The sequence below is a fragment of the Talpa occidentalis genome, unplaced genomic scaffold (assembly GCF_014898055.3).
Source record: "Talpa occidentalis isolate TD23 unplaced genomic scaffold, MPIMG_talOcc4v2.1 talOcc4.12, whole genome shotgun sequence".
Lineage (NCBI taxonomy): Eukaryota > Metazoa > Chordata > Mammalia > Eulipotyphla > Talpidae > Talpa > Talpa occidentalis.
In genome coordinates, this window is record NW_023601212.1 from 43830 (window position 1) to 68348 (window position 24519).

A 24519-nucleotide genomic window follows, 5' to 3' on the forward strand; every position below is an offset into this window, starting at 1 on the left:
TATCAGTGTTCAACAAGCTGTCGCGATATGATAAAGTCATTCCTTTATTTGATGCATTGTTTCTTACTACTGCTTTGAATTTGCCCACAAGTGATTTAACAATGAAAAGAGACAGCATGGCTTCTTTGCTCTTTGTTTGTTTTACAAAAAGCAAACATAAAGAATGCTAACATTGTAATAGACCACACACTAACAGTTTCAACAGCTGAAATATTTCTCAGGCAAGAGAAGTACAAACGGAGATTGTTAAGGTAGAGTTTTGAAAACTGCTCTCCCACAATCATTTGCCTTAAATCACACATTGCCATATTCACCCTATGGCTCCCAAGGCTAATGCTGCTGGGTGTGGGGAGGCATCATGTGTACAGCAGGATCATAGGACATGGAAGATCTGGCAAGAATGCACACAACTCCATTTTTGGACCAGATTAGAGATAGTTTTTTCACTCTGCAAAAAGCTCAAGTAAAGGATAAACGGAGACAGAGAAATGAAGGTTATTAGCCCCACAGAAAATAATGTTCTCTGGTAAACATATTACACTCCCACGTGAATTCTTTATTTGGGAAGGTGGTTTACAACAGTTTTCCCACATTATTTAATATTCGTAGGGTGAAGGCGGACTTCCTGGAGGATGTTTTCCCACACTCCTTATGATCACAGTGCTCCTCTCCTCTGTGTGTTCTCCTGTGCACAGTGGGGTATTCCTACATTACTTAGTTCACTCCTGCGTGGGCCCTCCTATGGACAGTGAGGGCTGACTTCCGGGAAAAGGTTTTCCTACACTCTTGACATTCATAAGGTTTCTCTCCTGTGTGGGTTCTCTGATGTACGCTAAGGTGTGACTTCCGGGAGAAAGTTTTTCTGCACTGTTGACATTCATAGGGCTTCTCTCCTGCATGGGTCCTCTGATGGACAGTGAGGGTTGACTTACAGTAAAAAGATTTCCTACAGTCTTGACATTCATAGGGTTTCTCCCCTGTGTGTGTTCTCTGATGTACACTGAGGTGTGATTTTCGAGAGAAAGTTTTCATACACTCTGGACACTCATAGGGCTTCTCTCCAGTGTGAGTTCTCTGGTGTACGGTGAGGGCAGACATCCAGGAGAAAGACTTCCTACACTCTGGACACTCATAGGGCTTCTCTCCTGTGTGCGTTCTCTGATGTGCAGTGAGGTCTGACTTAGGATCGAAAGTTCTCCTATACTCTTGACCGTCGTACAGTATCCCCTCTCTGTGAGTACTATGATGTTTAGTAAGGGCTGACTTTCGATTAAAAAATTTCCCACACTGTTTACATTCAAAAGATTTCTCTCCTGTGTGAGTTCTCTGATGTACATTGAGGTCTGACTTATGGCAGAAAGTTTTCCTACATTCTTTGCACTCATAAGGCTTTTCTCCTGTGTGAGTTCTCTGGTGTACGGTGAGGGCTGACTTCCGATAGAACGCTTTCCTACACTCTTGACATTCATAAGGTTTCTCTCCTGTGTGAGTTCTCTGGTGTACAGTGAGAGCGGACTTCCAGTAGAAAGACTTTCTACACTCTTTGCATTCATAGGGCTTCTCTCCTGTGTGAGTTCTCTGGTGTACAGTGAGGGTTGATTTCCGGGAGAAAATCTTCCTACATTCTTGACATTCATAGGGCTTCTCTCCTGTGTGTGTTCTCTGATGTACAGTGAGAGCTGACTTCCAGTAGAAAGATTTCCCACACTCTTGACATTCATGGGGTTTCTCTCCTGCATGATTTCTCAGATGTACATTAAGGTCTGACTTATGGCAGAATGTTTTCCCACATTCTATACATTCATAAGGTTTCTCTCCTGTGTGGATTCTCTGATGAATAGTGAGGGCTGACTTCCAATAAAAAGTTTTCCTACACTCACGACATTCGTAAGGTTTCTCTCCTGTGTGAGTTTTCTGATGTTTACTGAGGGCTGATTTCCGGTGAAAAGATTTCATACACTGCCTGCATTCATAAGATTTCTCTCCTGTGTGAGTTCTTTGATGTACAATAAGGGCTGACTTCTGACAGAAAGCTTTCCTACAATCTCTACATTCATAAGTCTTCTCCATGGTTTGAGACTGCTGATGTTCAGTAAGACCTGACTTCCAGAAATAAGTTCTCTGACATTGCTTAGACACTAAGGGTGTCTCTCCAGTCCAAGTTCTCTGACATCTTTTGAGGGTTGAATTATCGGACATTTTCCCTAATTCATAAGGTTTATCAGCTGCTTGTATTTTCTCATGTTGAGTAAGGAAAGAGAATTTATAAAATGTTTTCCCACATGTATTATAGTCAAAAACTTTCTCACCTAGTGGTACTTCCTGAAGCTGAGTAAGGTTTAATTTTGTTCCAAAATAATCCCCACTTTGATTACATTTGCAGTGTTCAAAATCTTTATGAAGATTCAAATGTGTTGGTTTCTCAAAAAGGGATGATTCCCATTCATTACATGCATAGTGTATCTGCCCTACCTGAGCTCTACCTTGGGCAATGAGAGCTGACATATAACAGCCTTTCCTACACTTATATTGACAGGCATTCTCTCCCATCAAATCCCTTCTATGGGTAAAAAATATGGTTTCTTTGTTGACGTCTCTCCCTTCTCCACTAAATTCCAAAGGTTGCTGCAAAGTTTGAATCATACGATGAAGACTAGGATACTCGGGATATCCAGGGCATTTTCTAGTTACACTAGGCCTCTCAATTTTCTCTATTGCATGCATCTCATCAGGCTCACTAGGGAAGAACATGTTCTTCCAAGTATGAAACTCTACAGGCATCATTCCTGAATGAATGCCATTATTTATACTCAAATTCAAGGTATACATTGGATGCAAATTAAGTGTTTTTCCTAAGTCAATTATTTCCTTACTTGATGTTTTGCCATTGGCGATTAGAACTTGCCACAAATGCCTGCCCTGGTTTTCCTGGTTGGTCTTAATCAGGTCATCCACAGTATGGACATCTAAAATGAGATAAAAATAACCATTCCATAAACAACATCTAGGCATCTAAGCATTTCTGATATAAAGGTAAAGGAGTTTCTTCCCACACTAGGACAAGATTTTTTTTTTTTTAAAAAAAGGGCATTAATATTATGATGCAAATGATTCCTTTACATAATAAATGAAGGTATGAAATTACATTAATAGATTTTCTAATGTCAAACACATTGATGGAAAAGGTATGAAAAACACTGATTTAATATCTTACTTTTTAAATTCATAAGGGTATACTTGGTCAACATACTGACTTACACTGTAGGTAGAGATTTTGATGGAGAGCTTTCCACCTAGCATTTATTTATCCTATTCCTTCTCTATATTTTCTCTTGTAACTGTGCATCTTGAGCAGGTCTTTTCAGAACAATCAGAACATACTTTGTAAATGGCATGATCATCCTGATCAGCTTCTTACTAGGCTTAAGGAGAGCCATTTCTGTCACTTAAGCAGGACTTTGGCTCCAGGACAAGGACTTTGCATCTACATTTGCTTAGTGTTTATTTCTCCTTAGGGAACATATACAGGCATCTGGGGGTTTTCTCAAAGGCATAACCTCTTCCTTCTCTAAGACACATTCATTTGTCTGTGAATCCCTAACTAAACCGTACACCAGTGGCTTCTCAGAGCCATAGTAGGTACAGAAAACCGGCTCATCACTTTGTGCAACCCTTCCCTGATGATCTAAAGCATTTAGGTTTTGCAACTTAAGGGTATACTCAACATCTTTGAAAAAACTTTTCCCACATTCCTCAGATACTAAGATTCCTAGTATTCTTAACTCCACTTCTCAGCACATGTTCCTAGTTGAAATTCACTGCATCTGAAGATTTTAGCTTATATTTTAGAGTTTCATTGCATCCTAGTTAAACTTAAATCGGAGTCCATTGTTTCTTTTCTTTGTTTTGTTTTTTCTCCCAACTATTTCCAAAAAAGAAGGTGACATCACAAACTTCAGTCTCTGATTCCAAGGCCCCTGTTCCCACAACCTGAAATTCTTGGTTCAGTGGCTTTGGAACCAACAAGGTTTGAGTTAACAAATTCCTAATCTGTACCCCCAATAGTGATATCCAACCTCTACTCCAGATTGCACATGCAAGTCATCTCAACCTTATACCCAACAATGTAAGCAGTCTCTGCAAAAGTCCCTTCTGAACCCACATTCTAAAATAATACTGTCCGTTTTCTCTCACCCTGGCCATACTGTGGCATTTATCTAATTAATGTGTATTTGCTTCCTCTCCCTTTCTCACAGAAAATAAACTCCATTAAAAAAGGTGGGCGAGGGCCTCCCTGGTGGCGCAGCGGTTGAGCGCTGGGCTGTGAAGCTGCCCACAGCCTCTGCAGCGCCGGTTCGATCCCTGGCCACTGGGTGAGGGTCCCACATGGCGCGCAGACCTCTCCTGCTGCCCGCGGCTCCCCTCAGCAGTGTGCTTCGGTCTTTCTGCCTGTTCTGCTCCCTGCTCTGGCTCTGGTGAATCCTCTCACCCTCCTGCGCTTCTGACTGTACCCAGTGCTTGTATAAATAAATAAATAAATCTTTAAAAAAAAGGGGGGGACACACATTCCTTTGATTACTGTTGTTATCCACTCAACTTACCATTACCATGTTGAAAGAATAAACCAATGTATGAGTAAATGCCTGAAAGGACAGTCCCTAAGAATGGAGTAAAACTGCGACTCCAGAGAGTGATAAACCAAAAAACATTTCTAGGGGAAGGTAGTTAGCGATTGCACGCCACGCCAGTTACTCGAAGGATACTTACAACCATTATAAAAGTAGGGGAAGATTAATTAGGGAGCCATATTTGGAGAACAGATAATGAATGAATCACATACACAAAGACCAACCATTCTAAGGTCTGGATATGGGGGGAAATAGCTCAGTAGGGCCGAGAAGTCCTGGGCTCTCCTCCCCCCAGCCTCCCTGCCCAGTATGCAGTGACTGACCTAAGAGGCTCTGGTTTGAGGGTTCCTTGACAGTCCATGGCTCTGCTCCCTGCTCCAATCTGATGATGAACTCAGGTTTGTTAACACAAAACCCTGTTGGTAAGAGAAAATGTTGACTTTAGACAAAACTTCTTAAGTCTCAGTCTTTGAAGACAACAACAGCACAGCTTTAAGAGCTGAGCAATGAAAGGCTGGTGTGGCGCTCTGACAGGGGTGAACACCCTCACCTTCCAGGTTTGCCATCTTGAACTAAATAACATTAATTTCATAAACAGCTGTACATTTATCAATGAAGATAAAACAGTGCTTTCACTTGTTTATTACAGGGCAGTTTTACTTACCCGTGGACAACAGGCTGTTGTAGGTCTCCAGCATCACATCCCTGTAGAGAGTCCGCTGAGCATCATCTAGGTCCTGCCACTCCTCCCAGGTGAAAACCACAGCCACGTCCTCAAATGACAACATCTCCTGTAATGAACATTTCTCAATTCAAGGCATCAGCCTATGTCAGAAGCATAGGACGTGACTGGGAGCTCAATTTTGTATGTTTTTATCTTGTATAGGAAGCAGCCATCACTGGTACTCTACATAGTACAAAAGCGATTCCACAGTAGAATTATCCTACTTGTCTTAACTCATTACTTCTTAGAAGTACTTTTATAGTTTTCCTTATAAATCTGGAAATGTCCTTGATGCTAAGGATGAATAAAAACCTAGTCCTCAAAGCAGCTTATAATCTAGTTTGCTGACTTAAGCATAGACATACATCTGGAATAATGTCCTAAAGCAACTATGACAAAAACAAGTTTAGTGTAGATTGGGGTTAAAAAAGGAGTGGGGGTGGGGAGGGAAGGAAAAAAAAAACACTTTCTGTTATCAGGTTGTACTTCACTGAACATCCAAAGATATTTAGCAATTCCATAAACCACATGTTCTCATGAGTATGAGGCAGTAGCAGAAATCAAGATGTGAGGAAATAAAGAGCAGTTAGCAAATTAAAGTGCTCCTAGCTTGTGAGGTGAGATAGGAGAAAGACTGAATATGAAGTTAGTTTGCATTTCCAGATACAACCTGATTCTGGCAATAAAAGTCTTAGATGATCAACATGTCTCTAATAACCTATTTAAAGTTTGCATACATCCTAATTGCCTAAAGGCTTATTTTCACTCCCAAGCAAGCAAAATACTTTCCTAAACCACAGGGTGTAAATAACAAGGGAATAAAAATAGGTAAGTTACAGGCCCTCCCTGGTGGCGCAGGGGTTCAAGTCTCAGTGCTATCAAGCTATCACCAGCTACTGTGGCTTGAGTTCAATTCCCAGGCATGGAGCTGACCCACATGGCACAGCAGACCTCTCCTGTCTCGACCGCTGCTCCCCACAGCAGTGTATTTCAGGGAATATGCCTGTTCTGCTCCCCACTCTTATCTCTGGTGAATCCTCTCACCCCCTACATCTCTGGCCTACACTCCAGTTCTCTATGCATAAATAAATAAAAAATCTAAAAAAAAAAAAGTAAGTTACATGGTGGAATTTGCAGTTTAACAGTCATCCCCTAACAGGAAACCGGAAAAGGCATAAGGGAAAGTCAGAGAACAAAGCAGAGGGACAGCGTTACGTATACTGTGGTAGCAGACTTGTAGGCATATGGAACACAGCACTAACCCTAACACAGAGGGCAGTGGGGGAGGAGGAATGGAACTGGGTAATACTTGGCTGTCTGAAGGGTGAATGCCCTGCTTGATGCAGGCCTGCACGTCACACATTGTCCCTAGGTGACAGGGGCTGGCACAGTAGGGGCTGGCACTCTAGGCCCTAACTCTGGCGACTCCTTGTGCATGCAAGACACAGAAACTGGATCTACCATTGCTATAATGCAGCCAGTATCCCATGGCTGAGTGTTTTCATGTACGGAGGACTTGTATATATTACTTTTATAGCCTGGTAATTGTGATTCACTATGGTTTTCCAAGTATTGGGTATAACAAATTATGATTTTTTTTAACATTTATTTATTTATGCACACAAGAGCTGGGGAGTAGGCCAGCGTTACAGGGGTGAGAAGATTCACCAGAGACAGAGTGGGGAGCAGAACTGGCAGATCCACTGAAATACACTGCTGAGGGGAGCAGCAGGCGAGGCAGGAGAGGTCTGCTGTACCGTACTGTGGGTAGCTACCTGGCCGGGGATTGAACTCGTGCTGCAGTGGCTGTAGAGAGCTTCATAGGTTGCGTCTCAATCCCTTGTGCCACCAGGGAGGCCCTGTTTTCACTTCATTTTTGAGTCACTGGCTGGCAGGAAATAAAACCGTGTGTATGAGAAAAAAAGGGGATGTGGTTTTCATTTTGGATTTGAAGTGCTGTGGTCAGCTACAAAAAAAAGCATTCAAGGAGGATTCAATCAATGGTGTAAACCCCGGGGAAGAGGTCCAAGCTGGATGGAAACAGTAGGGACAGTCAAATCACCGGGGCTGACTCAGAGAGAACTGAAGTATGAAGAACGGGGCACAGAACTGAACACATGGGTGGATGACATTTATGAGAAGAAACACAAGCATTCAGGGGGAAGAGAAGAAATCACCAGAGAGGCAGTGACAGAAGCAAAAAGCAGGAATTTTCAGATCACGAGTGGTCTTGACAGAAACGGCAGAAGGTTCAATTAAGGCAGACTAGAGAACCAGTCACTGGATTTGACGGCAACTTAATTATAAAGTGGTGAGCTTTACACATAGAGAATTGGGACTACATTCAGCGGGTCAAAGTGGATACCCACATTTTATGTCTGCCATCTTAAGCCTCAATAGCTGTTATCAATTTCATAAACATTTATTAATTTCATAACAGTTGCCCAAAAAACCTAACATCAAACAGCACACCGTGCACCTGAGTATACAGATCAGCTGAGAGAAATGCCAACAGACAGACAGAAGCTCCTAAACCCAGCAGCCATCTCACTGCATCAAGTGACCACACGTCACATTTCACCCAAGCAGCATGAGCGTAGGGACGAAAGGACTAAACCACAGACCGAGATGGCCGATGAACACAGATGCAGAGGTCCTCAACAAAATCTTAGCAAGCCAAATTCAACAAAATATCAAGAGGATCATACATCATGGCTAAGTGGAATGGAATTTATTCCTGGAATATGAGGATGGTTCAATATCCATCCATTAATGTCATTAAAGGAAAGAAAAAAATCATATGATCATATTAACAGATGCAGAGAAGGCATTTGACAAGATTTGGTACCTACTTATGATATGTACTTAGTGAAACAGGATTAGAAGGAACATAATAAAGGCCATATATGATAAACCGACAGCCAGCATTATACTCAATGGTGAGAAGCTCCTAAAGCTTTTCATGTAAGATCAGGTACATGACAGTGATGACTTCTCTCACCACTACCGTTCAACATAGTATCAGACAGCTGAGCTGGAGCAATTAGGCAAGAGACATAGAAAAGGAATCCAAATTGGAAAAGTAGTAAAAGCATGACTACTTCAAGATGACATTACTACAGAGCTACAGAAAACCTGTTAGACCCTACTAACAATAAATCAACACAGTAAAGTGGCAGACCACAAAATCAATATACAAAAGGCTGTTACACTCCTATGTGCGAATAAACTAGAAGACAAAGAAATCAAGAAAACAACACCATTTACATTAGCATCAAAAAGTATTAAGTACCTACGAAAAAAGTGAACAAAGGAGGTGAAAGATCTATTCAATGAAAACTACAAGCCATTGCTAAAAGAAATAGAAGACACGATGAAATGGAAAGATAGTCCATGCTCGTGGATGGGAAGAATTAACACAGTCAAAACGTCCATCTTATCCAAAGAAATTTACAGGCTCAATGCAATCCCTATCAAAATTCTATACGACTTCTTTACAGAAATACAGGAAATATTACTGAAATTTATATGGAACCACAAAAGACCCTGAATAGCTGAAGTAATTTTGACAAAAAAGAGAACAGAGGTGCCACACTTCCAGACTGCAAGTCCATAATAATCAAACAGACACAAAGACCAATGGAAGAGAATTGAGAGCCCCAAAATAAACCCACACTGACATGGACCGTTGATCTACAATAAAGGAGCCAAGTGTATGCCATGGAGAAAGGAAAGTCTCTTCAAAAAATGGTGCTGGGAAGACTGGACAGTCACATATGGAAAAATGAAACTACTCTCTCACACCATGCACAAAAACCAACTAAAAATTGATTACAGACTTGGATATAAGACCAAAATACACTAAATACATAAAAAGAAAACGTAGGCAAAACATTCCACAATGAAGGCTTCAGGGATGTCTTTGGGGATTCAACTCCATTTGCAAGGAAAATAAAAGCAAAAATAAACAGTTTTATTTTCACTGCATCAAACTAAAAGACTCTGTACAGCAAAAGGCACTATCAGTAAAGCAAAAACATACCACACTGAATGGGAGTAAGTATTTGCACATCACATATCTGATCAGGGCTACAGGCAAGATGTACAAAGAACTCATACAACTCAAAAGGAGAACAAAGAATCCAATCAAAAGATGGACAGTGGAGCTAAACAGATACTTCTCCAAAGACAACACACAAACAGTCTACAAGCACTTGAAAAAAGATTCAATATAATCTACTCTCAGGGAATTACAAATCAAAACTACTATGAGATACCTCCTAACTCATTGAAAATTGCCATATTAAAACATACACACACACACACACAAACAGAAACAACAATTGTTGGTGAGGATGTACAGAAATCCTCATGACTGTTGACGTGAATGCAGACTGGTTCAGCCCCTATGGAAAATAGCGTAGAGGTTTCTCAAAATATCAAAATAGCTATGTCATACGAGCTAATGATTCCACTTCTTGGCATGTATCCAAATAATGCAAAAGCACTGATCTGAAGAGATATAGATGCTCTTCTGCTTATTGTAGCGCTATTGCAATAGCCAAGTTATGGAAACACCCTACGTGCTCAAAGGCGGGAGAGTGGGTTAAGGAGGCGCCGTCTACACGGTGGAATACTCCTCAGCTGTGCAGTAAGATGAGCCCGGGCGCAGGCTCGCCAGGTGCCAGCAGCCAGTGCAGGGATCTGAGAGCGCAACTTAGTCTGTTGCTCTGGAGTTGGCGCGGCCCAGGGAGCGCTGAGGCCCAGCGGGCTCCATCAGGGGCAGGTGGCTCCTCATTACGAAAATCCTGGACACGCGGGCTCCCTTGACGGGACACGCAGCTGCTGGAGGGGGGCCTCGGGGGCTCCAGCGCGCAGCGGGTGAAGAGGGGAAGCCGGGGGAGGCCAGGCTTAAAACACGCGGCCTTGGCTCCGAGCTGCCGCCAGCCCGCCAGCCCCCGCAGGGTGGAAGGCGCGGGGGAGCCCCGGCCGCGAGGCAGGCGGGGACGCTGCCTTCCAGCGGGGACAGGCGCGCTCCGCCTGGCTCGGGAGGCCCTCGAGGCCCGCGGGGGCCGCGCAGAAATGAGCCTGTGGCCGAGCCCCCCCCCCCGCCCGCCCGCAGGAGCTCCGCGCGGCCCCGCGGCCGAGGAGGAAAGCCCCGCAGAGGACGCGCGCGCCGTGCCTGTGGGGGCGCCGGGCCGGGGCGACCCGCCAGGCCACGCCGCTGCGAACCCGCGGCTTCTTCGGCCGCGCCCGCCGCTGCCGCAGGCTCCGTCCGACGCGAGCGGCGGGAGCAGGCCGGGCCCGCGGGCCGACGGGCGCCGGTGCCTCAGTTCCCGGGCCGGGCCGCGTCCGCGCCCCCCGCGGCAGCAGCAGCCCGGCCCCCCGGCCGCGCGGCGCGGGAAAGGCGCGCTCCAGACTCGGAGCTCGGGCCGGCGGCTCCGGGACGCCGCGGCGGACCCGGCGGACACGCGGCGCCACGGGCCTCAAGCCCCGCCAGGCGGCGGCGGCGGTGGGGGGCTGAGGGGGCGGGGGCTGAGGGGGCGCGGAGGGGCCCGGGGGCGGGCTGAGGGGCGGGGGCTGAGGGGGCGGGGCGGGGGCGGGGGCTGAGGGGCGCGGGGGGGCCGGCGGGGCTGAGGGGGCTGAGGGGGCGCGGCGGGGGCTGAGGGGACTGAGGGGGCGCGGCGGGGCCCGGCGGGGGCTGAGGGGGCGCGGCGGGTGCTGAGGGGAGCGGGGCGGCGGGGGCTGAGGGGGCGGGTGCTGAGGGGGCGCGGCGGAAGGGGCGGGACAGAAGGCGCGGGGGCCGGGCGCCCTCCAGGCGTCCCCGCGGCGGGAACAGGCCGCCCCGGGACCAGCACCACGAGGCCGCACAGGCCTCTCCGCGGTGACAGGCGCCCCCGCCCCGACGGGCACCCACGTCGGCCGGCGGCCCCCGGGGCAGCGCTGCCCTCCGGCTCCCGACGGCGCCTCCTCCCGCCGGGCCTCGTCCCGACCGCGGACAGTCCCGCGCGCCCAGGGCCGCGACCTGAGGAGACGCCTCCGACCCGCACGGCGCGGCCCGCGCAGCTCCGGCCCCGCCGCCCACCAGCGCCCACCTCCGAGACGAGCCCGCCCGGCGGCGGCCCCGGCGGCCGAGGGAACTGCAGCCCGGTTTCCGGTACAGACGGGGCGTGGGCGGGGCCGCACCTGCGCAGAAGGACGAGGCAGCCCCGGCCAGGGGGAACTACATTACCCAGAAGCCCGCGCGCCCGTCGGGGCCGTGACGGCCCTCAGGACGGACGTCAGCTCCGGTGTGACCGGGCGGGCCAGGGGCCGACAGGGCGCCCGGGAGGGACCGGGCATGGCGCCGGGGCGGCGCGGCGAGGGAGGCCCGCGCGCTGCCCCCTCCCGCAGCGCGCGTGTTTGCGGCCCGAGGCCCGGTCGCCGCCCCCGGGGCTGCCGCCTCCTCTCCCGGAGGGGGGCGTGGGGAGCCCCTCCCGCGAGTCCTGCGGGCTTGGGGGGACTGGGCGCTTGGGGTCCGTCCTTAGCGATGACCCGGCCCCGCGGGCCGCTTTCCCTGGACGGGGCGCGCGTGTCCTTCACGACGCGGGGCGCTGCGGGTGCCAGGCCAAGTCCGCAGCGGCGCGGGCCTTGCGGCGACGGGCGCCCACGCGTTGTGGGGCTCCCGCGGGAAGCCCGCAGTGATGTGGCTTGGAGAACACGCCGGGCACCGACCCTGTCCTGGGAAACGCTGTCAACATAGTCTGGCCACAGCAGGCCTGATCCTATTTCTTTGTCTAGATTTATCAGTTTGTCATGGGTTGTCTTTTTTTTAAGATTTATTTCTTTATGCATACAAGAGCTGGGGTGCAGGCCAGAGGTGGGGGTGGGGTGGGGTGAGAGGACTCCCCAGAGTGGGGAGCAGAACAGGCAGACTGACTGAAACACACTGCCGAGGGGAGCAGCGGGGAGACGGGAGAGGTCTGCGCGACATGTGGGACCCTCCCTGGCTGGGGATTGAACTCGTGCTGCAGCTGCTTACAGCTTCACAGTGCTGAGACTCAACACTTTGCGCCACCAGTTGTCGTCTTTAAACGGGATTTTACATAACTAATTTAAGCAGTTTAGTAATTACAGGAACGCAGCTTATTTCCAGGCGTATCCAGTGTGTGACTTAATAGTCCCAATACTACATACTGACAAAGCAATACTGTCTGGTAATTAATGAATTTGAATAGTCTGTCCTAGATTCTTCAGTTGAGAACCAATTTAACCATTTTCTACTTTGTATATTTTCTAATAATGTCCATGGGTCTGTAATAAGGCTCCACAAAAAAGGGGTTTCATTATTGGTTCAGTCTTACCTGCCTTGAGTGGGGAGGGCAGGAAGGCCGGACTCTAGAAAGCACAGTGCTTCGATTCTCTCTTACTTGTAAAATCTTCCTTACTTTCTGCTGTGAAAAACTTACAGGCTGCTTCACACTTTCACAGAAGTCTTTCACACGTTGATCTTAGTACATGTCAGATGTAACTTTTGAAAGCAGTTTTGCTGTCTTGATAGGAAGGACCCACTGGGAGCATTCAAGTGTGACCCTGCAGACCAGCAGCGGCACCTGGGAACTGGTTAGAGAAGCAGAGTATGGGACCACGTCCGGGAGCTATTCATTAGAAGTTTGCACTCACACACACACGGTGGATTGGATTCACATTAAAAATTCATCCCAAGACAGAGATGTAGCTCCAGAAATCTGCATGGTGAGGGTCCTGGCTTTACTCAGAGTATCCTAAATTCTTGCTTTTCAGACTGTATTTTGATTTTGGACTTCTTATCTTGTTCATCTGGAAAGAGGCTTTGGTGATGAATGTGGGTGTAGCTTAGAGGCTCCTTTCAAGTTAGACAAGAGCAGGACGCTTGACGGCCCTGGGGCAGCAGTTGCACATCCGGAGGTATGACCGGGACACCCGGCTGACTGTTGCGCCCCAGGGACTGATCAGTGGACACCTCGTTAATAGGACTGGAGCCTTGGGGGCCACTTTGGAAAAGAGGCAGTTTCTTGTAAGGCGAAACATACTTACTAGCCCCCAGGTTCTACTTCTAGCACTAACCAAAACACAAGCGCAACAAGGAAGACACCGCCTGTTGGCATCAGCCTCGTGGAAACAGCCCAGGTGTGCGCCACGGGCGAGAGACGGGTGGGCCGCGGTGGAATGTGGCTCAGCCCTTACGGTAACTGCCGTGCGCCGAGAGCACACACAGCAGCTCCGCGAGGAAGAGGGCGTTTTCTGTGCCGTTAGACGGAACATCGGCGGCTGCCGGGGCAGGGGGAAAGCGTCTCCGCTTTGCAGCGGGGCGTGGGGCCGCCTGCCCTCCAGACAGGGGAGCGGGTGCGAGGAGGACGCGGGGCCGGCCGGGGGCAGCTCCCCGGCGGCAGGAGGGGCGGCGCGGCGGCCTTGCCACTTCCCTGCAAGTCCCTGGTTGTTCTAAAACGCATCGAAATGATTTGGCAAAGGGGAGAAAAACGTGAGTTGCATCTGAAGTCCCCGCCGCTGTTGCTTTCAAATCAACAGTGGGACGAAGCGGCGCGTTCGGGGCCCACTCACCCTTTCTGAAGAATGAGGCGATGGGGGCAGGACGCCGGCGGGAGACCCCTGGGGACCGCCGCCAACTGCAACCCCGCGTCCCGGACACTGCACCCCGAGGCTGCGGGAACCGCGGCTCTTCAGGGCAAAGCCCCCGCCCCACCCCGCAGCGAGGCGCGACTCCAATCCGGAGACATCGGGTCAGGCCGCCCTGTCTGGGCGCCAACCTGAGACCCGACGTGGCCCCAGGCCCGAGTCTGCTTCCTGAAGCCGCTGCGCCCCGACGGCGGGGGACCCCGACAGAACACCCCCCGCCCCCGGCCCCGGCGGCGCCAACACCCGCCCAGGGCCTGGGTCGTGGCCACCAGCGCTGACCCGACCCACACACGGGCCCGCCGCCGCGACGGTGCGCGGGGACAAGAGCATCTGAAAATCAATCCTACAAATAAAATATGAACAAGCACCAAACGGCAAGCGGGACTCAGCGCCACAGGGATCTCAACAAACCAGATCACTCTGACCCAGTCTCCCTGTCGGAAGCGGGAAAGAACAACAGGTTCCAGGTTTTCCGTCGTCCTAGTAGATCAGCGACACTTTATTTAAGCATTCTGACAGTATGAGCTACCCAGTCAAAGAGAGTGAAAATTAAGCTATTTTGACATAATCTGAAAGTAGTATGATGATGCGTGGAGGTTTTATTTCACTTTTTCCTTTAAGATTCTATTTGCGTAGGACTGGGGTGCAGGCCAGAGGTGGGAGGATGGTGAGAGGACCCCCCAGAGCCAGAGTGGGGAGCAGAACAGGTGGATCCACTGAAATTCACTGCAGAGGGGAACTGCAGGGAGACAGGAGAGGTATGCTGCGCTCTGTGGGGAGCTCCCTGGCTGGGGATCAAATTCAGGCCTTGGCAGTGACAGTCCGAGACTCCACCCCTAGGCCACTAAGAATCTTGTTTCACTTCAATGGAAATTAAAGATGGCCTACTAAATTCCAAAATTAATAAAGACTGATACCATGTAATAAGAACATGCTCTTTAGAAGACATTCCTGAGGAATGCTTCGTAACTCAGAACTACATACACATTTAAAATCACTACTATGCAGAAGAAAATCTTTGCAAGTTCAGGACTTCAGTAATGCTAGTGTTCAAAAGCAGGCAGGTGAAAAAAAACCAACCCACCCAACCCCGGGTAGCCAATAGCGAAAAGAAAGGAAGGTAAAACCTATTAGAAAACCTAAAACAAGCTGAAGTTAGCTTGCTTTTCAGACCCTAGGCCATGGATTGACGACATAGGCAAAAGAATCAAATACCCACTGTGAAAGCCAGATCAAAATAATTTGCAATGAAACACACATGTTCATGTTCTAACAGGTAAATCACAAGCACCAACTTTAAAAAAAAAAAGGCAACAGCACACATATCCAAATGTCCTAAAATTGACGCCAGACCTCATAAAAGCTTTTAAAATTTTGTTTATTGTGGGTGATTGCATGACATGCATTTTCAGATTGGGGAATGACTTTTTTTTTTTAAAGCAAGGGGTGGCAGAACAATAATCCAAAGTCATCTTAAAAAATTTTCAAATGTTTAAGATCATTACATTTCTTTGCCAGTATATGGTTCATCAAGATGTTGTATCATTGACCTATGAACATCTGTCGATGGAAGTTGGTTTCAACTTATAAATTGTTTATAAACTACTTGCTTATTACAAAAAAATAAGGCTAGGCCTTAAGAACTGTCCTTAAATACAGCTGCACCTAGAAATAGGTGATCAAAATGAACACTGTAGTTAACAGTCTCATCCAAGTTGCTAACTGCTTAGTTCTGTGAAGGTTCTATGTTACATGAGATTTCCCACGTTGAGTTTGGCACTCACATTAGCTACCAAGAATGTGATAAACCGGCTGGTTGCATTGCTAATAGTCATTACCTTGAGTGCTGAGACAGTGCTTATTTCTAGAGAAACAAGGAAAGTTTACCATTTAAAAAATTTTGACACACTGATGAAACATTCTACTCAATCATAGGTGAATCTAAGGTCAGTGCCACCTAGATTTGTATCTGGCCAACAAATCCAGAGGTATTTTGGAGTAAAAAAAGGAAAGCGCTACTAATGCAGCCAATCCAAATATGGAGAGTACTGGAAAGTGCTATTTAACCCACTAGCTTTAAATATTAAAAATCACAAATTCCTATGTCTGGGGAAAAAAGCCTCAAGAAGAAAACATTAAAAAAAGGTTTAACAATTACTTCAAATCAAATAAAGTACCAACCATCCCCCAAACAGCAAGATTTCATGTTTTCAAATGAACCGAGGTGCCCAAATAACAAAAGAACCGCAAAAGGTGGCATGCTGCAAACTGACACCTTCTCCTCGGGTCCAACCTTTACTGCCAAAAATTTCCTGTCACAGCTTTTAAGGTGATGAAAATCAAACTGCCACATGTTTACTTCTTTGCAGGCCAGGCCATTAAATCCTCACATCACTGCATCTAACAGTGGCCACTGTCACAGCGGTGGGCTGACACTGCAGCTCAGACACTGTTATTTGCACAAATTTTTCTTTGTAAAAATTCCAAGAAAAGAAAAATATGCAAAGGGCTTCGGAACTAGGAATTTTACTCTTTAGAATGGTAATTATTATGCTCTGCCAGAGTTTTCGATTCATAAAATTAATTTTAATTTTCTTCATTAACTCTGCAGTGCCTCAAAATGAACCTATCTTTCAGTGGGCGGCTCAATCAGCATTAAGACTAATTCTGTGTAACCGCTACTTGATAAAGTGCAATAATCAATACTGTGTCACCTAGGATTGCCAAGCTGTTTCATGAAAATCTCAAAAAAAAAAAAACACAAAAAAAAACCTACAAAAGAAATAAGCGATTTTATTTAATGTGTGACAACTGTCACAAAATTTAAATATTTAGTTCTGATGCCCTAATTTATTTCCGTTAAGTCTTTCAAGTTTACAGATACAGTTATCCACCAGGGTTTATACACAAATGTACACAATTTCTCTTTATATAACTACAGGTTTGAGGAGGCCGCGGGCTATAAAATCAGGTACGATTTAGACATGACATCATTCAGACACTGCAGTCAGGACAAAGAGGGTTGAAGTTATTGCTCTGTCTGTAGAGTGCTGAATGTTGCCAAGCTGATACCTCAGAGCTCTCACCTGTGTTTCCTATGCCCTAAACTCATCCTGTCAACAGGCAGCACAGGGTAACTCTTCAGCAGAGGAGCTCCAGCGGGTCGCTGCGGAGACCTGCCAGGCGCATGGGCACAGCCCTGTGAGTCAGGCCTAGAGGTTCACGTGTCAACAGGAACGCAGACTCATGGAAACATTAATTAAAAATTTGACAGTTCACCTGTTTTATTAATAATAGGCTAATTGAAAGGTATGTAAGTGCAACAAATGTTGCTTTACATTTCTCTGCTTAACATCGTATTACACTAAGAAATACTGTTAACTGTCGATGGCGCTTACCCAGCTTCAAGTACAGGACTCGTATAGTTCTACTGATGCGAAGAAATGAACAAGCAAGGCAGCAACTCAAAATGAAGATGGGAGGCACAAAAGAGAAACTGACTTTGGTTTTTAAGAACCAATTATTGACCCTGAAATGCCAGATTCAACATCATCAAGAACAAAAAAAGGTACAGCAGCAGCCACCACGTCACCACACACTAAGGGTTCTGAAACAGGCAGGAACATCATCCCGTCAGCTCATTCTGTTTTGTCATCTTTGTGCTGCTCCTGCTTTCTGGCTGCAGGAAGCTCAAGGTTTGCCCACTGCATAGGCTCAGCTTTTCTCATTGTAATCTCAATCTTTGTTGCGGTCATCGTCACGTAACTCCGCTTGACGTCAATCACCTGCAACACAACACGCAATACAGGGCAGTGCTGTCAGTCTTAGGGGAAAATACTGATCTAGTCTATGCTAATAATCAAGAACACGAGCCTCCGAGGCCATTCTTATACCTCGATTTACACTTTCGCTCAAAAATAATGGTAAGTTATAACCCTACCTTGCACCAACGCCTACTAAAGTACTGTCTTTATTGCAAAAAATGTTATTCTTTATAAAAAAAAAAATCTGAATTCAATACTTACACCCCATAATTTCACATTTTGATGAAATTCCTTTTCTCCTTCAAATACAATGTGTACATTTAACTGTAAAAGATAAAAAGCTGATTAAATGATGACATTCAAAGTGAAAGTTTATGACATGAAACAGTTATTATAAACATTAGGTAACAATGAACAGAATGACTCAAGCTATTTTAAGAAACTCCCAATATTGTGTTTTTCATCTGAGAAAAGAAATTTTCTGTTTAACAAAAGAAAAATTCACTTGAGGTGTCATACTGAGAACTAGGTGCCATATTATTTGATAAACTTTTTAAGTGAGGTTAGTATTTCCTGAATACTCTACTATGCAGAAATTTCCATTTAAATATCTGTGAAAATAATTTCAAATGGGAAAGGTCAAAAGATCTCATCTTAAAATCAGTTCAAACACGAGTAATATTTTCTAAGACATTTAACATAAAGAACAAGGTATACAGACAATTTTCACAGAAGAATTTTCTCAGTGTCCTTACCAATGTACTATTTGCTTCAACTTGACTGAGTTCTGGAAGTGAATTTTTAGCATACACTGAGATGGTGACTTCACCCCCAGTCTGATGCCAGTCATGCCTGCAGGGAACAACTTTTTTCCCCTGTAATAGAAGAATGACTTTATGAATTTTCAAAGTGCTACAAAATCTCCTAAATAAAATGAATTTTGTCCAACTGAGGAAAAACTGCTGTGCAAAAGTGTCTTAAGGGCAAACAATTCCTCAAGTTTCCACCAAGAAATTTAAACACATGACATAATACCCTTTAGTTTTATGATCTGAGAGCAAGCTTATTCCTTTCACTTGATGTTTTGCCTTCAGCACTGTATTACTCACATGGGGAAAAAAAAAACCTAAGAGCTCCTACTAAACATCATCTATTTTTAACATTCTGCAACAGACTAAGTAATCACAGGAACATTCTTTGCAGACTTAGGTGAGGCAGACCTTGCTTAATGCAATATGCCACCCAATATCTTACCATCTTTTACAGGTTATTTTCTACATCAGAATTGTAGAAAAGAATAATTGACCATTTATAACTTATCTGCTGTTATTACTGAATAATTATTTTCCTCCCAAATGTGCAGAAAAAGTAGGTCAAAAAAGTAGTACTTTTTTTTTTTTTAAAGATTTATTTTTATTTATTTATACAAGCACTGGGTACAGTCAGAGGTGCGGGAGGGTGAGAGAATTCACCAGAGCCAGAGCGGGGAGCAGAACAGAGAGAGTGACGAAGTACACTGCTGAGGGGAGCAGCGGGCGGCAGGAGAGGTCTACGCGCCATGTGGGACCCTCGCCTGGTGGCCGGGGATCGAACCGGTGGTGCAAAGGCTGCGGGCAACTTCGCAACCCAGCACTCAACCGCTGCGCCACCGGGGAGGCCCCAAAAAAGTAGTACTTTTGATAATAATCAAAATCTTTTGATTATTATCAAAGGTAATCTTTTTATTATTATGGTAATGATTACTACCTAGCAGTGATATATTATTAGATCAGTAACTTTTAAATTGAGATAAATTATGATTTGTTCTATAAATGACAGTAATTTCATCAAATACAGGAAACTATGAGACACTACTGTTGTAAAAGGCAAAATATATCCATATATATGTAGAATTATTTTAACTGAATTTAAATTATTTGTATCACCCACATTTTTTGCCCTTAAGTTACTAGCTCAGACATTTAACACTTGAAAAAAGTATTACTTCATTAAGGATTATGCTCTAAGAGAGTCTTGAATAAAAAAAAAAAAAAAAAGACATTTTAATTTTTCAAACTAAACTTTTAAACTTTAAACTTTTGGACCTTGGTGAAAATATAGGGAGACTATTTTTTTGTGCTAATAAAACATTCCTGGAAGCTTACAGTGGTAGATGAATTATCTTTAATTGATGGATACATTTGTGTCACCAAGAAACAGAAATTACAAAACACTCAAATGTACAGTAAGTGAATCCCTACAGCAATCTGAACTTTTATAATTTTTCTATGTTAAAAGACTCATATACTGAAAGATTCACTGTTGGGTGTTACTAGTCCCAATGTAACACACCAAACTGACTTATCATGTAACACATTAACAACAGCTAACACACATACACACACTCTTATTTAGCAATAAAATGCTGGCCTACCTATAAGTTAAAGAACTTTAGAAAATTACCTGCATGGTCCAAGTCTTTTTCAAAAACCTGTTCAGGGGCCTCCCTGATGGTGCAAGGGGTTAAGACGCAACCTATGAAGCTGTCCGCAGCCACTGTAGCATGAGTTCAATCCCCGGCTGGCCAGGGAGCAATCCACATGGCGCAGCAGACCTCCCCTGACTCACCCCCTGCTCCCCTCAGTAGTATACTTTGGTCAATCTGCCTGTTCTGTTCCCCAGTCTCTGGTGAATCCTCTCACCACACCCCTCAGTTCCACCTTTACCCCAGTTCTTGAATACATAAATATATCTTGAGAAAAATAAAAAAAATAAAAAAAAAACCTGGGCCTCCCTGGTGGCACAGGCGGTACAGGCGGTTGAGTGCAGCACTGTGTAGCTGTCCGCAGCCTGGAGTGCGGGTTTGATCACAGCCGGCCAGGGAGATTCCCACTTGGCGCAGCAGACCCCTCCTGTCTCGCCTGCTGCTCCCCTCAGCAGTGTATTTCAATCAATCTGCCTGTTCTGTTCCCTGCTCTGTCTCTGGTGAATCCTCTCACCTTCACACACATCTGGCCTGTACCCTGGTTCTTGTATAAATAAATAAATCTTAAAAAAAAAAAAAAAAACCTGTTCAGGAAGTAGTAACTGTCAGTTTCTTTTCTCTGTTGCTAAATATCCCTACAGCAGGCGCAGGCAATTCAAAATAAAATGCAAAGAAACAAGTGTGCTAGCCTAGCTTGTCACCAGATGAGGAGTCTGTACATCTATAAATGGTCAAATGAAATTTTAAGTAGCTAAAAGGGAATCAGTGACTAAAAATTTAATACACCAGTGACTAAAAAAAAAAAAAAAAAAAAAAACACATAAAATGGGATAGGGCTATGGAACAAGAGAAAAAATGTGTCAGTATTGGCGGGCAGGAGTCTCCCCCACACCTGCACCCGACACGGGTGCGCAGGTTCCCAGCTGATGCCTCCTCCTTTAGTTTTCGGGCACATGGACGCTTTACTGTGTGAGGGTGAGAAAAAACTTTTTTTTTTTTTTTTTTTTTTAAAATCTAATGACAATACAGTCACAATCTTTTAAAAACAACTGAGATGCAAACACCTGGTATGTGATCTGCAGAGGTTACTTACGGCATCCTTCTTAGTCCACGTGTGTGTCCCTTTGGTGCAGCCTTCTTGGGCTAGGAATGTATTAAAGTCAGATGTTTTTCTTCTACAACAGCTCCAGTATTTCATCCTTTAAATTATAGTAGAAAATATTCAGAAAATCTCACAATTAAGCTCAGAAATATTGTAGCTATAGCTAGATGTGTGATTTTAGGACATCAATAAATAAATGCGCAACGTCAGTATCTCACGAGTGCTTCTCCTTCTGCACGGTCAGAACTACCAGAAGACTGAAGCCAGGACGGCAGCACCAGCTTTGGACTCCTAGTGAAGGTGCTTACACCATCACAAAGCACCAAATCCGCCTTTACTGACACCCACATGCCAGTTCCCCATGAAGTTACCAAAAATTTTAAGTCCTCACATTTTAATAGTCCGGGAGAGTAAGAACGTGCAAACACACTAAAAACTGATGTTTATAAAACATGGTCAGCCCCAAAATAAGTGAAATCCACCTTTGAGAAAAATCTAACAAAACCACAGTAAAACTTCAGAGTCCTAGGGAATATAAAAACAGAGTGGTAAGATTTTAACCCAACACTGTGCTTCTATGAACTACAGCACAACATGGAACAAGGTCCTTCCCTGACGCTGCCAGCATGGGTCTTCTGGGCCCTGAAGATGTGTCACCTTAGTGTCTTGGGGCCAAAAATAACAAATGCCCCGCAATGCACAAGCTCCTTCAGCTCAAGTACAAAGGCTGTCAAACTGAAATAGGAGAAAGGAAAACGATGACACTTGAATCAGAAGGGCTGTGTAACTGTGACCTACTGCAGCTTTGTCATGTAAAACAACAAACCCCCAAGTCTAGGTTATTACAAAGATTATACAAACAGAAAGTGGAATACCTAATGATGCAAATAATATTTAAAGGCATATTAACTTTTCTAACCTCTACCATAAAGTGTTTAGACACGTGTAAGTTACCCTTCATGGAAAATAGGCACTCCAGAGTGATACACACAGACTTCCTCTAGACTCTGCGGGCCCTGGTATGTCTAAAAGAGAAAAGAGAAAAATTAGTGGCGTATCTCAATGCTGTATCTCACGTGTGTAGTGCTGTTGGCCTCACTGAACTATGTTCGTGTTGAAGAAATAACAATTACTTAGAACACCCATAAATTCACCACAGTCATTTCAATAATGAAAAAGGATTTCTTTCTTAATTGGACATGCTTAAGTTTCAGTTCCCTGTGAAAAAGGCAAATAGAGAAGGAGGCGGTAGTATTAACATGCTTCCAAAACTTGGGTATGTGGTCCCGTCCAAGCATACTCGGGTATTTAAGTTTACAGAACAACAGTGGAACCAAGGTGTTAGTACCCTCAACAGACTGGTACAACTGATGTGTATGAGCTCCATGTGGGCATTATGGAGTAAAAGGAAAATCTAATAGTCTATTCTGGAATTTCTAGAGTGATGATTTCCTATCCCTAGGAAGGGTGAAATAAGCTGCAGACCTATATTTACATCCAGGGTTTGTCTGGTATATCTGGGCCCCATTGTTGCTATAGATGAAGGCTCTACAGATGAATTCACAGAAAATTATGTTAATAAAACATAAATGCAGGGCCTCCCCTGGTGGCGCAGCAGTTGAGCTCTGGGCTGCGAAGCTGCCCGCAGCCTCTGCAGCGCAGGTTCAATCCCCGGCCTCCGGAGGAGGGTCCCACATGGTGCGCAGACCTCTCCTGCCGCCCGCTGCTCCCCTCAACAGTGTATTTCATCAGTCTGCCTGTTCTGCTCCCCGCTCTGGCTCTGGTGAATCCTCTCACCCTCCTGCGCTTCTGACTGTACCCAGTGCTTATATAAATAAATAAATCTTTAAAATAAAAAAATAAAACATAAATGCAGCCGGTAATATATTTTCTATCTCAGTATTGATAGCAACCACCTAAAAGTACAGAAAATAAAATTCTATACGCTTTCTTTTTTTAAAGATTTATTTATACATGCACTGGGTACAGTCAGAAGTCACCAAATTCTCACCTGCCCAACCCCTTCTCTCACCCCGGAGCAGCCCTCAAAGGCGAGCCCCTCACCCACGCCCAGCTGTCCAGTGCAGTGTCGGGCACGCGCGGGGCCCAGGGCCTGCAGGGAGCCGCACTCCCTTTTCAAAATGAACATTTTACTTCCAAGACACAAGACAGATTTTACAAAACGTGTACCTTTGAACACCCTCCATTTTTACACGAGGTCCCAATCTTAATTTCATCACTGTCTTCCTCTGAAACGAAGGATAAAATCAAATCGGAAACAGAAAAATAACATACTCTACTGCAGCGCCATTACAACAGCAAGCTTTTCCATACAACAATTACCTGAAAAACTGACTCACAGAAGGTGGTATTTTAAAATAAAAATCTGAAGTTTTTCAGGTGACCTTTTAGGCGATACATTTAAAGATCTAGTGTTCCCAGAGGACACCAGTCCTGTCTGTCCCCAGCGCCACCAGACTCGCCACCCCAACCGTGAGTGACCAGGAGGGGGGGCCCTCCTTCCCGGCCTCCCACGCAGGTGAGAGATCACCGAAGATAGTGTACGTCTCATTAACAAAGACATTTAATTCACTGTTAAAAAGTAATCATAGAAAAAAATTTCATGAAAAGGCAGTCACTTTTTTTTTTTTTTAAATTCTTTTTCCATAACTGATGTTACTGAGTTTTTTGCTCCAGGAACTGGCACTATTTCTGCCACAGCAGGTGTCCTGGACCATCAGCTCACAGGACGTCAATGAGTCCAGCCTAGCAAGCCCCTGTCCTCCCCATGCTGATGGCAGGCGAAGGCTGTACCTTGGAACTGGACGGGGCCCAAACACACTGGGGCAGATGGGGAAGGGGAGGAAAACCTTCAAGAAGCTTCTCAGGTTCTCATTTTAATAAAAGCGAAAGGGAATAAATCCCAGTGTCACTCCATGATATAACAGCAATTGGGGGGAAAAGCTCTTTACTACAATGTGCTTTTCCACGCTACACCACTGTCTCTTAAATGACTGGCCACAGTACAAGAGAAAACACAAAGTACAACAAAATCTTACCCTTCTTATCTTCTTCATTCCCTGCTGACAGTTTAAGTTTATCAAGTGCTTGTTTTAGGGAGGCAGATATTTTTAATTCCAAAGTTGTCATTGGTTCATCCGGGCTGCAGAATTTTAAAACTT

The 24519-nt window shown here is 45.4% G+C and overlaps 2 protein-coding genes across 8 annotated transcripts in view; both read right to left on the bottom strand.

Moving 5' to 3' along the window:
• Positions 1-18853, bottom strand: LOC119240381 (zinc finger protein 717-like). 7 transcript variants are annotated; one of them, XM_054692948.1, is made up of 5 exons: positions 11448-11514; positions 5293-5419; positions 4952-5044; positions 2874-2966; positions 2177-2238 (listed from the first exon to the last, which is right to left on the bottom strand). In XM_054692948.1, exons 2-5 carry the CDS (start codon positions 5414-5416, stop codon positions 2222-2224), a joined length of 327 nt encoding a protein of 108 aa, XP_054548923.1. In that variant the 5' UTR covers positions 5417-5419; positions 11448-11514; the 3' UTR covers positions 2177-2221. The 7 variants fall into 7 exon arrangements, with proteins under 7 accessions (XP_054548919.1, XP_054548921.1, XP_054548920.1 ...); XM_054692944.1 differs by lacking the exon at positions 11448-11514 and adding an exon at positions 18848-18853 and having other exon boundaries at positions 1-2966; XM_054692946.1 differs by lacking the exon at positions 11448-11514 and adding an exon at positions 13933-14002 and having other exon boundaries at positions 1-2966.
• The window catches only part of CHORDC1 (cysteine and histidine rich domain containing 1), a 16920-nt gene continuing 7737 nt past the window's right edge, over positions 15337-24519 (bottom strand). The window contains exons 5-11 of the mRNA XM_037504724.2: positions 24397-24500; positions 23528-23586; positions 22292-22362; positions 21329-21434; positions 18527-18646; positions 18033-18095; positions 15337-17792 (exon numbers count right to left, since the gene is read on the bottom strand). Of these exons, the coding sequence (XP_037360621.1) occupies positions 17646-17792; positions 18033-18095; positions 18527-18646; positions 21329-21434; positions 22292-22362; positions 23528-23586; positions 24397-24500 (670 nt within the window). The 3' untranslated portion in view covers positions 15337-17645. The remainder of the gene's footprint in view (positions 17793-18032; positions 18096-18526; positions 18647-21328; positions 21435-22291; positions 22363-23527; positions 23587-24396; positions 24501-24519) is intronic.

Bases quoted from the DNA above. Each gene is read 5' to 3' on its own strand.
- LOC119240381 (XM_054692944.1), bottom strand. From the start codon at position 5,416: ATGTTGTCATTTGAGGACGTGGCTGTGGTTTTCACCTGGGAGGAGTGG. The intron at 5,045-5,292 runs GTAAGTAAAACT...TCTTACCAACAG, and splicing joins CAACAGCCTGTTGTCCACGG to GGTTTTGTGTTAACAAACCT. The intron at 2,967-4,951 runs GTCAGTCACTGC...ATCTCATTTTAG, and splicing joins CTCAAACCAGAGCCTCTTAG to ATGTCCATACTGTGGATGAC.